The 12,120-nt window shown below is 37.1% G+C and overlaps 1 protein-coding gene and 2 non-coding genes across 3 annotated transcripts in view; 1 reads left to right on the top strand and 2 right to left on the bottom strand.

Annotated features, from left to right (window-relative positions):
* LOC132114639 (voltage-dependent L-type calcium channel subunit alpha-1D-like) overlaps window positions 1-9,878 on the top strand; it is a 44,679-nt gene extending 34,801 nt beyond the window's left edge. Inside the window, exons 31-48 of the mRNA XM_059522873.1 lie at window positions 81-164; window positions 389-517; window positions 597-662; window positions 794-885; window positions 1,014-1,173; window positions 1,481-1,608; window positions 1,688-1,784; window positions 1,870-1,972; window positions 2,284-2,385; window positions 2,767-2,894; window positions 4,595-4,714; window positions 5,679-5,938; window positions 6,041-6,064; window positions 6,171-6,293; window positions 6,394-6,551; window positions 6,697-6,809; window positions 7,645-7,989; window positions 9,243-9,878. Coding sequence (XP_059378856.1) covers window positions 81-164; window positions 389-517; window positions 597-662; window positions 794-885; window positions 1,014-1,173; window positions 1,481-1,608; window positions 1,688-1,784; window positions 1,870-1,972; window positions 2,284-2,385; window positions 2,767-2,894; window positions 4,595-4,714; window positions 5,679-5,938; window positions 6,041-6,064; window positions 6,171-6,293; window positions 6,394-6,551; window positions 6,697-6,809; window positions 7,645-7,989; window positions 9,243-9,515 — 2,505 coding nt within the window. The 3' untranslated portion in view covers window positions 9,516-9,878. The remainder of the gene's footprint in view (window positions 1-80; window positions 165-388; window positions 518-596; window positions 663-793; window positions 886-1,013; window positions 1,174-1,480; window positions 1,609-1,687; window positions 1,785-1,869; window positions 1,973-2,283; window positions 2,386-2,766; window positions 2,895-4,594; window positions 4,715-5,678; window positions 5,939-6,040; window positions 6,065-6,170; window positions 6,294-6,393; window positions 6,552-6,696; window positions 6,810-7,644; window positions 7,990-9,242) is intronic.
* On the bottom strand, window positions 3,360-3,432 carry trnaq-uug (transfer RNA glutamine (anticodon UUG)). Its single transcript has one exon. It is a non-coding gene; the product is annotated as a tRNA-Gln (tRNA).
* Window positions 4,324-4,396, bottom strand: trnar-ccg (transfer RNA arginine (anticodon CCG)). The gene has a single exon. It is a non-coding gene; the product is annotated as a tRNA-Arg (tRNA).
* Window positions 9,879-12,120: the final 2,242 nt, after the last annotated feature.

Below are 12,120 nucleotides of genomic sequence, written 5' to 3'. Positions count from 1 at the left end.
GCTGTATTTCATCTTGAACATTTCAAGTATGTTCTTCTTAATATCTGGTTGATTTTTTATAATTATTTTCTGTTCTGCAGCATTACTTTGTCGATGCGTGGAATTCCTTTGATGCTCTGATTGTGGTGGGAAGTGTGGTGGACATTGTGGTTACAGAGTTCAGTGTGAGTTTCTCTTTTCCTTATGCAACCAACAAGACTGAAATAGATGGGTTCTATAATATAGGCTAAACTTGCAAAGATAACTTGCCATATTGCGCAGTTCAAGTTCAAATCAGTGGCAATATTTTTCTGTCTCAACTATCATTTGAGTCTTATTAAATTCTAATAATGATTATATTTGGGTTTCATGCAGACATTAGCTCACTTATAGTTCATTTTCTCTTTAGAGCTCAGAGGACAGCTCTCGTGTGTCCATTACATTCTTCCGCCTGTTTCGGGTAATGCGACTGGTTAAGTTGCTCAGCAAGGGAGAGGGCATTCGTACCCTGCTCTGGACTTTTGTGAAATCACTCCAGGTCAGAGGAAAAAGATTACTAATCCATTTTTCATATTTTGAGCAAATGTTGTAGTCTAACTGTTCTTGTTGTCCCTCAGGCCCTGCCGTATGTTGCTCTTCTGATCGCTATGATCTTCTTCATCTATGCTGTGATTGGAATGCAGGTAATTGAAGGCTGGGAAAATGTATATTTTTTGTTATATTTTTAGTTTATACTATTTCTATTTCTATTAAAAAGGCTTTTTTTAATGAACAACTAAACCATTTAAAATATAATTAATGCTTTATTCATCAGACATTCGGAAAAATCGCCATGCATGACCACACACAAATTAACAGGAACAACAATTTTCAGACTTTTCCGCAGGCTGTGCTGCTTCTTTTCAGGTGAGAGTGTGTTTAGAAGAGCATGGTACTTGTAACATCAAGTACATGGATTTGATTCCTAGAAAATGTATACCTTGAATGCAACGTAAGTTGTTTTGGATAAAGGCATCTGTGCTCTTCGTGTGCAGGTGTGCAACAGGTGAAGCGTGGCAGGAGATCATGTTGGCCAGTCTTCCAGGAAAGCGTTGTGACCCAGAGTCAGACTATGAACCCGGGGAAGAATTCTCCTGTGGCAGCACCATTGCTATTGTCTACTTTATCAGTTTCTTTATGCTCTGCGCCTTCTTGGTAAAACGCTGTTGTTTATTAAAATAACTCTATTCTTCAAAACTTTCCCTTTATAACTTTTGTCATGCAGTTACATTTTGGCTGTATTTTTTCCCAGCTTTATTAAAAATTAAAAGAAAACTCTTATATTTTAACTTTTTTCTGACAAATGAAACTCTAAATAAATATTTGTAACAAAAAAATAAATCATTGTTGATCTCTCTTAGTTATCATTATGCAAGGCATGATAGCACTTTGTAGGCTAAAATGTTTTCAGTGTGATTTGCACAGTGAAATGCAAATGCTTTTCTTTGTTGTGCTTTTTCAGATTATTAATCTGTTTGTTGCTGTCATTATGGACAATTTTGACTATCTGACCCGTGATTGGTCAATTCTCGGGCCACATCACCTGGATGAGTTTAAAAGAATCTGGTCAGAGTATGACCCTGAAGCCAAGTAAGATTACCAGTCTCTCTCTCTAATGCTTTTCTTTTTCTTTTTTTTTAGTTTAATTAAATGTGTGTTTGTTTTCCAGGGGTCGTATAAAACATTTGGATGTAGTGGCTTTGCTCAGGAGAATCCAGCCGCCACTTGGATTTGGAAAGCTCTGTCCTCACCGTGTGGCTTGCAAGGTACAGATACACACACAAAATCCACTTGGTCTGTTCATATTCCTTTCTTTCTCTCTCGCTATATCTCCCTCTTTCTTTCTGTTAGAGGCTGGTTGCCATGAATATGCCCCTGAACAGTGATGGTACGGTGACCTTCAATGCCACCCTGTTCGCCCTGGTCAGAACAGCTCTGAAAATTAAAACTGAGGGTCAGTATGGGTATACACACAAACATACACAGCCTATGCATACTCATCCACTTCACCTCTCTGTTTGAGGTACAGGAGATTTATATGAAGGTGTGCTTTGCATATAAACTCTGGAGGCTTTCTTTCATTGTCATATTTTTCCTTTTAAATTAAACATGACTGAATTCAACCACATACAACAATACAGGTTACCATGCAGAATAACAATATGCAGTAAAACTGTTTGAGAATGAATAAGACAATCGGTGTGTAAAAGGACATGGTCTTAGGTAGCTGTGTAAGCTGATGTGGCTATAATGTGTTGTTCTCAGGAAACCCTGATCAAGAGAACGAAGAGTTGAGAATCATCATTAAGAAGATTTGGAAGAAAACAAAACCCAAAATATTGGATGAGGTTATTCCACCCCCTGCTGGTAAATTCTTTCTGGATTACATTTACTGTTTCTAGTTCTTTAAATCAGTGAAATTACCACAATGCAGCAGGGTTTGGCAAAATTGGCTCCCTTTAAGTGTGAATTGAATTGTATATTCTATAGCCTACAGAAATTTTAATTTTAAATGGAATGAAGAACTTACTAAGCTGTAAAATGATCACACATAAACAGAATACACAAGAACAGATCATTCAGGTAATCTGTCTCAATTCCTATTTAATTTAACTGTCATTTAAAAGGCATCCTCAATTCATTTCTGAATGCTGCAAAACCCAAATAAACACAGTTACGCAAGTCAGAAACATTTTTCAACTTTTTGTGCTGTTTTATTTGCAACATTCTATGTTGATTATTTTACAGATGAGGAAGTGACTGTGGGTAAATTCTACGCCACATTCTTGATCCAGGACTATTTCAGGAAGTTCCGGAAAAGGAAAGAGATAGTGGGTCTGGGAGAGACAGAGAATGGTAACCCTTTAGCTCTACAGGTAGATCTCTATCCCAGTTTCTGCATTTTATTTATGGAGTGTCTTTATGTGGACACAATAATACCATTGCATTTGCTAAATCACACATTTTATGCAAAATGCCCCGCACTTGCACAAAATAAAATCACAAAGTTCGATGACTTGAATTATTTAATGGCTTTGTACAAATTCCACATTGAGAGATGATCTACTGAGAGATGATCCACTTGTTAGATTAAACTAACAAAAGTCTTCACTATAGAACTGTGATCCTGACTGTCTTCATATCAAGTATCACCTTACAGTCTCTGATTATTATTCTCTGTGGGTGTGCTGTCATTGGTGGGTTGAGGTTACATGTGTGTGTTTATGGCCATGCTGCATACATTTTATCATTTTTACAGGTTGCTTTTTTCACAATCTGCCAATCTTAGAGTAAAAGTTTTGAAAAACACTTTACATTCTAATCAAAAGAAGCTCATCTTATGACCCAGGTGGGACTTGAACCCACAACCATTAGCTTCAAAGGCTGATGCCTTATCCATTAGGCCACTAGGCCATTTTTATGCATCTTCATGTAGTCTCAGTCAATAGTTCTAAGTATTATCCATGAAAGCAACAGTATTGTGATTTTTTTCTTTCAGCCCTGCTTGGTTTTAAATTATCAGTTGTTTTGTTTACAGCCTCAGAGCATCTCATATTATTGATGTAATTCTTCAGGACACGCTTCAACTTCATTAAATCATTTAACAGAAAGCTTAGCTTTGATTGGTTGTGATATCAGTTTTTCTCTACAATTTTAACTTAAATTGTATAAATAACAAAAATGTAAGGTTTGCACCCCAGGTAAGGCTCGATCCCACAATTACCAAATCCAATGGCTTTTGTCTTATGCATTAGGCCTTTAGGCCTTCTTGTGACTTTGATATATAGTCTCAGTAATAGTAAGTACAAGCCATGATAACATAACAATATTTAGATTCCCTCTTCTAACCCTACTTAATTTTAAGTTATGTTTACAGCCTCATCCTTCTCATATAATCACAGCGAATTTATCCAGCAGGACTCACTTCAACATTCTAACAGTCAGATTGTCTTTGATAGGTTGACCCTTGTAGCTGATAATATATTTGAATAACAATTTTAACTTGAATATTGGTGGCAGCATATATATATAATAACAAGGTTTGTAACCCAGGTGGGATATGAACCCACAATTCTCAGCTGATACCATAGCTATTAGACCTCTATTTATTTTAAACTTTTTCCATGTGGTCTCAGTCCTTAATTCTAAGTATAAACCATGAAAACCTCTTGCAGCCCTAGTTGGTTTTAAATTATCATTGTTATGTTTGTGACCTCAGTCATCTCATATGATCCTCACAAACTCATCAAGCAGAACTGCACTTTTAACTTAAAGTTTCTGTTGCACCACAAAGTTTTAGGTTTTTGACCCAGGTGGGACTCAAACCCACAATCTCCAGCTCCGGAGGCTGATGCCTTATCCATTAGGCCACTGGTCCCCTTTAGCATCTAAACTCTCCCAGACTCAAAATTTAGCAGTTTTTGTTTGTTTGTTTTTTACATAAACTGGTGTCTGGAGCCTGATTGTCTGTGCTGTATACATTGTGCCTGATTGTATGTATTGTTTAACTCAGCTGTATGGTGAGCTGCATATATATACTGTGGCATTTGTCTCTTTCCGTGTGCATCTGTGTCAGGCAGGGCTGAGAACTCTGCAGGACCTGGGGCCAGAAATGAGACTGGCCATGAACGAAGATCTGGAGGAGGAAGAAGAGGGCCTGGAGGAGGAGCAAGAGGAAGATGATCCTAGTTATAAGGTGCTTATCACTTGGACCATTAATCTTATTTTGGAGCAAATTTCTGAAACTTTAATTACTCTGTTTTTTAATCAATTAACTGAAGCACACTAAATTCATCTTATAAATGTGCTGAATAGAAAACAGCCCATTATATCCAAATAGTCAGAGACAGAAGGGTTAGATCATCATTCAGATTAATGAGGCACTTGGTCTATTGAGATGGATGGTAATTTGAGAAGGAGACAGGAGCAGAAATCAGGTAATTAATAGAAGTTTGAGCTGAGGATTTTGAGGTGCAGGTGTAGATGTTGTGGTTTGGCTAGTTGTATGAAATGAGTATATAAACTATTGCATTCCATTTCCTTAGCCATTGATGTTGCCAGCATTCATCATACAGTATATTAAGGTGCATAATTTGATTACGTCAATCATAGAGTGCATGATTGCTAATAGTTGCTTTCCTTAGTAAAAGTTTACCACCTGTAGAGTAAGTTGAGTAATTTGTTCTCAAAGGCACAATAATTTTTGCAGCACACTTTTAAAGTATTTTGAGTCATTGCACTGTTAGCAGCATCGAAAGGCTGGAGACCCAAGTGGCACTTGAACCCACAATCTCCAGCTCCAGAGGCTGATGCCTTATCCATTAGGGCACTGAGCCTCTGATTGGTTTTGTTTTTGTATAGGTTCAACCACAAGCAAATGCTAACATAGTCTTCAGCATCACATGATCCATCAGAAATCATTCTAATACGCTGATTTGGTGCCAAAGAAACATTTCTTGTTGTAAACAGAATGCAAAAGGATGTTTAAAAAAACTGCATTAATTTGAAATATTTGTAACATTATAAATGTCTTTGTTGGCACTTTTAATTACTTTAATGTAATCTTTTCCAAAACAAATTGTACTGAGAACAAACTTTGAACAGTAGTGTAAATATACTTTCTGTTTTTCTTTTTCTCTCTCATATTGCTGGTCTCTTAGAACGAAAATGGCTATGCAGGCCACACTGAGCCCTCAAGCAAAAGCCGGCGCTCCTCTTTGGTCACTACTCCCAGCGGTGCTCCTGTTCCTGTCTCAGGAGATAGCATCCTAAATGGGGGACTGGGACGTAGGAGCTCCTTAGCAAAAACACCAAATGGGAACGGCACTCTGGAGCACGAGAACTTTAGAAGAAGAGACAGCCTGCGTTCCTCCTTTCATTACCAGCACAAGAATGGTGTGATTGACCAGCTGCCCAGGAGGTAAATATAGTTGTTAGTACTGTATTTATTTATGTTATACCTCATATTAATTATGCAATTTATTGGTAATTTGTTTTACATACTGTTTTTTTTGTTTGATAGACCATCATACTACAAATACCCAAGGTAAGCTTTCCACACAGTCTGCAGAACCACCCATTACCCTTCTCTGTTCCTGTCTGCTGTTCTATCAGTCTCCTGCTGATGGCTGGTTTCCTTTTTTCTCCCTCAGGAGGGACTCCAGGGACAGATTCTCTTCTCCACTATCTCGGAGAGAGGAAGATGGTGAGTACCCTGGAGAGCAGCGCTTCTATGGAAAAGATGAGGACAGCGAGAGCGTCATCTCTAGAGAAAGGTACTCATCAAGTCTTACTTGTGCCTGAATTAATGAATTCATATTTGGATGCTGATTCATTTAATGAATTATAATCCATACAATCTTTTTTTGTCCTCAGGCATGGCTATCCAGAAGACAGCACAATGTTCCCGGGACATAGAGACATGAATGATGGACACTCTATGAGGCACCCTGTCTATGGGAATCATTATGGAAACAGTTATGGTGAAGGCAGGAGGACAGCACGGAGACGCCTGTTGCCAGCAACACCTACGGGTAAAATCATCCATTCTGATTTATTTATTTAATAATTGTTATTTGTAATATTGTGTGTATGTAATAAAGGTTTGTACTGAACCTGTAGAAGTAATCTGTAAATTGCTTTTAAACTGCTTTTCATTATTTTTTGTCCGTTTCTCAGCGAGAAAGGCTTCATTTAACATACAGTGTTTAAGAAGGCAAGGTAGCAGCGATGATCTGCCCATCCCAGGAACATACCATCAGAACTCCCCTCCCTGCAGAGTGCGTTCACAGGTAATATTACTATATAGCATTTCTTGTCCATGGCACACTATTAAATAATTGTGTTCTTTTTGTTTTCACATCTTCCCCAATGTTACAGGGATTTCATTTATTGCATTGTCTTTATGTTTTATTCGCTGACTAAAGTGACATGGATTATAAAATAAAACATTCAAATAAATTACATTAAATTAATTCAGTTTTTGTCAAATGAAGAGCACATTAAAAAACATTCTGCTTTTCAAATGCATTTGATTTTATAGTTTGTTCCCTTTTCCCAGACCCAGGCTTTCAATTGAAATATTAATCAAATAGTCATTATTTTAACAACTTTGAAAACAAACAAATGGCTAAATAAATGTACATATTTTAATATGCATTATGTAAAAATTATTTTTAATATATTACATATTATGTCTCGCATATCAATCTCAAGCTTCACTATAACTGCTCAGTAAATATATTTTTGAAAAACGTTTATTAGGGGCTAACTGTAGTGAATATATGTAACAATATGTGAGATATGTTTTTGTGATAATATTTTATTTTTATGTATTTTTGTATAGGATGCATAAAACGTTACTAGTGAAATTAGTCTTAACAGAAGAATTAAACATGCTTAAAAATGTTCTACAAGGATTTTATTTTCCAAAAGTCCACAGGGTCTAAACTTGCCTGTAGTTGAAGAAACACCTTATCTTCATACAGTTCATCGTTCCTGTTTGTCAACTGCTTTTTATAACTGAAGTAACCCCCTTGAATATTAACAAACAACAACATTATGAAAGTGAGATTGAACAGAATCTATGTGATTCAGTCTTCCTCTGTTTCTTTCTCTCCCTTTTAGGGATACGGAAGCTACGATTCTCGTCAAAGCAGCGCTAGATCGTCCACGGGTTCAACAGCATCCTGGGCAAAAACTGGCCCTCGTCGGGGCCGTGTCCTCTACGCTCCCCTCATCCTGGTAGAGGAGGAGGGAGCAGAAGGGGCATCTGTGGGCATCTGGGACAAAAAGGCTAGTGGCGTCGGAGTGCCTGCGTCGGTTCGGCAACCCAGTATGGGATGGTACTCGGGACCCTCTACAGGTGGAGCAGGGCAGCCATATAGAGCCTACACTACCCTCAGAGTCCCCTCCCAACTCAGTCCTCAATACAGCGAGAAGAGAGGCAGCGCTGACAGTCTGGTGGAAGCGGTATGAGCAGAGAAACACAAGAGTATGAGAGCAACATTACAAAAATATCAAAATAACATTACAGACAAATGACATTTTGACTACAACAATATAACAGTAACATTATAACATGTTACATCTAAAACAACATTAAAGCAACGTCAAGGGAACATTACTTAACATCATCTAAGCAAACACAGGAGCTCCTCATAAAATTAGTAGGCCTAATGCTGCTGTATTAGATAGTATGGATATGTGGACCAATAGGACAGACACAGCAACAGTGATCTTTTCAGAAGGAGAACACTGTGTCCTATTCATGGGTCTCATACAATAAAAATGGAAATTACTGAACATTTTCTAAAAATAAATGATCACAGATTGCAGCTATGGACTTGTCTGTCATACCACATCTCTGTTATCCCCAGCGTTTGCTCCCATTCCCAACAACTTTATTTCATTAGTGTAAATATGCAGAACATTATTAATATAACCACTTCACATGGAATATTCTAATACCTAAAGACTTATATGTGAGATTGAATGAGAGTTTTATGAAATTCTGAATGATGTTTGTAAACAAATATAAAGATGAAATGTTTCCACACTTTGCCATCTGTCATTTTTATAATATCTGAGAATCGTGGCTATTTTACATTATGCACTATACATTATGAAGGATATGATATGATATGATATGATATAATCCTTTTATTTAAACTTATTTAGATAAATAAATATAAATATTATATTCATATATTCTTATAAATATATGTGTATGTATGTATGTGTAGATATGTATTATATATGCACTTTATATTAACTAAAATTATCTAGTAAAATAACGGAATGTAATATATTTATTAAAATAACTGTAAAATATAAAAATCGAATACAATAATGTTCATATATTATGAAATATAATTTATTCCTGTGACGGCAAACCTGAATTTTCAGCAGTCATTATTTCAGTCTTCAGTGTCACATGATCCTTCAGAAACCATTTTAATATGCCAATATGATGCTCAAGAAACATTTATTTTTGTCAGTAATGAATTATTATTATAAATTATAATCTTTTGTAATATTATAAATGTCTTTACTGTCACTTTTTATCAATTTAATTCATTTTTGCTTAGTAAATATATTAAAGCCCTCAAGAAAAATAACTTACACAGACCACAAACTTTTGAACAGTAACATGTATTTCATCTGAGTTTGACATGTATGGTTCCATCAGTCACTTCAGATCTTTCTCTTTTTGTCTTCCTCAGGTCTTAATCTCTGAGGGTTTGGGGTTGTATGCCAAGGACCCAAAATTTGTCGCCTTTGCCAAACGTGAGATTGCAGATGCCTGTCACATGACCATAGATGAGATGGAAAGTGCTGCAAGTGATCTCTTGAGTCGTGGGGGCCCTGGGGAGAGCCAAGGGTTCCTGAACCACACAGACATGTGTGGTTCAGCCATATACAGTGATGAGGAGCCGATCAGGAGCCACGAGGAAGAGGAACTGGCTGATGAGATGACTTGTGTTACATCTTTTTGAATAACAGAAAAAGGGCCAATCAGGTCATCAGTAAGTGGAGCAATAGAATCCTGACTGACCAATCATGCTGTTCTATGTCACAGAAAGACTGGTGAGAAAAAGAAGGTTTTGCTCTGAAATATTGTGACCAGTTCATGCTCAATATATAAAAGAGACCAGCTTCAATTTATCCTGTCAACGTGGCAGTTTTCAATTCTTTCTTTAAATTCAGATCTCTGAAAGGACTTGTTTTATAAACAGCTTATCATGTTGAACATGTTTTATATGTAAATGTGTTTTTACTCCATCATTCATGTCTATGGTTGTCTGTTTATTTTTAAATGCCATTTACAGATGGATTCTCCTACCTAAGATATATAAACAGTATTTAACACTTAAAATCATTGTTCAGGTTTTTATGGCATTTTGTGTAAACAGTATGTGTGTATTTTTGTTCCAGCTTTTTTTTTTTTTCATGATAAGCTCCAGGATTGCTTAATCATCTTTGAACATGGTTTCAGTCTTTAAGTGGTGTTTGCTCCAATTCCAGCTTAATAATTAATTAACAAAAAAAAAGTAGGAGAAGTTGCACAGAGCTTGGCCGGAATTTCAAGAACACCTTTATAAGACAGTAAAATAAAAGCAATGTCTTTTTTCGAAAAGTTGTTTCATTTTCTATTTTGTTACTATTATTTAATTGGTTGGTTTCATTTTTTTATTCCAGTTTTATACATGTGGTTGATTTTGACATATTGCTGAAATGCCTAGCCACGTTAGTCGGATTCCTTTCTTCCTACTGATAACAATACCAATAGGACAGACAAAGTCAAAGTCAAAGTCACCTTTATTTATATAGCGCTTTAAACAAAATACAATGCGTCAAAGCAACTGAACAACATTCATTAGGAAAACAGTGTCAATAATGCAAAATGATAGTTAAAGGCAGTTCATCATTAAATTCAGTGATGTCATCTCTGTTCAATTAAATAGTGTCTGTGCATTTATTTGCAATCAAGTCAACGATATCACTGTAGATGAAGTGACCCCAACTAAGCAAGCCAGAGGCGACAGCGGCAAGGAACCGAAACTCCATCGGTGACAGAATGGAGAAAAAAACCTTGGGAGAAACCAGACTCAGTTGGGGGGCCAGTTCTCCTCTGACCGGACGAAACCAGTAGTTCAATTCCAGGCCGCAGCAAAGTCAGATTGTGCAGAAGAATCATCTGTTTCCTGTGGTCTTGTCCTGGTGCTCCTCTGAGACAAGGTCTTTACAGGAGATCTGTATCTGGGGCTCTAGTTGTCCTGGTCTCCGCTGTCTTTCAGGGATGTAGAGGTCCTTTCTAGGTGCTGATCCACCATCTGGTCTGGATACGTACTGGATCCGGGTGACTGCAGTGACCCTCTGATCTGGACACAGACTGGATCTGGTGGCCACGGTGACCTAGGAACAAGAGAGAAACAGACAAATATTAGCGTAGATGCCATTCTTCTAATAATGAAGCAAGTACATAGGGTGTTATGGGAAGTGTTTCCGGTTCCGGTTTACCTAATTAATGCAGCCTAAAAATCCTTTAACGGATTTGGATGTTAAAAGCATATTAGTATGTTATGTGTATGCCAGGTTAAAGAGATGGGTCTTTAATCTGGATTTAAACTGCAAGAGTGTGTCTGCCTCCCGAACAATGTTAGGTAGGTTATTCCAGAGTTTAGGCGCCAAATAGGAAAAGGATCTGCCGCCTGCATTTGATTTTGATATTCTAGGTATTATCAAATTGCCTGAGTTTTGAGAATGTAGCGGACGTAGAGGATTATAATGTAAAAGGAGCTCATTCAAATACTGAGGTGCTAAACCATTCAGGGCTTTATAAGTTATAAGCAATATTTTAAAATCTATACGATGTTTGATAGGGAGCCAGTGCAGTGTTGACAGGACCGGGCGAATATGGTCATACTTCCTGGTTCTAGTAAGAACTCTTGCTGCTGCATTTTGGACTAGCTGTAGTTTGTTTACTAAGCGTGCAGAACAACCACCCAATAAAGCATTACAATAATCTAACCTTGAGGTCATAAATGCATGGATTAACATTTCTGCATTTGACATTGAGAGCATAGGCCGTAATTTAGATATATTTTTGAGATGGAAAAATGCAGTTTTACAAATGCTAGAAACGTGGCTTTCTAAGGAAAGATTGCGATCAAATAGCACACCTAGGTTCCTAACTGATGACGAAGAATTGACAGAGCAAACATCAAGTCTTAGACAGTGTTCTAGGTTATTACAAGTGGAGTTTTTAGGTCCTATAATTAACACCTCTGTTTTTTTCAGAATTTAGCAGTAAGAAATTACTCGTCATCCAGTTTTTTATATCGACTATGCATTCCATTAGTTTTTCAAATTGGTGTGTTTCACCGGGCCGCGAAGAAATATAGAGCTGAGTATCATCAGCATAACAGTGAAAGCTAACACCATGTTTCCTGATGATATCTCCCAAGGGTAACATATAAAGCGTGAAGCGTAGCGGCCCTAGTACTGAGCCTTGAGGTACTCAATACTGCACTTGTGATCGATAGGATACATCTTCATTCACTGCTACGAACTGATGGTGGTCATATAAGTACGATTTAA

This window comes from Carassius carassius, chromosome 34, assembly GCF_963082965.1.
Source record: "Carassius carassius chromosome 34, fCarCar2.1, whole genome shotgun sequence".
Taxonomy (NCBI): Eukaryota; Metazoa; Chordata; class Actinopteri; order Cypriniformes; family Cyprinidae; genus Carassius; species Carassius carassius.
The sequence above is the reverse complement of the archived record's forward strand: the minus strand, read 5'-3'. Positions and strand labels throughout refer to the sequence as shown.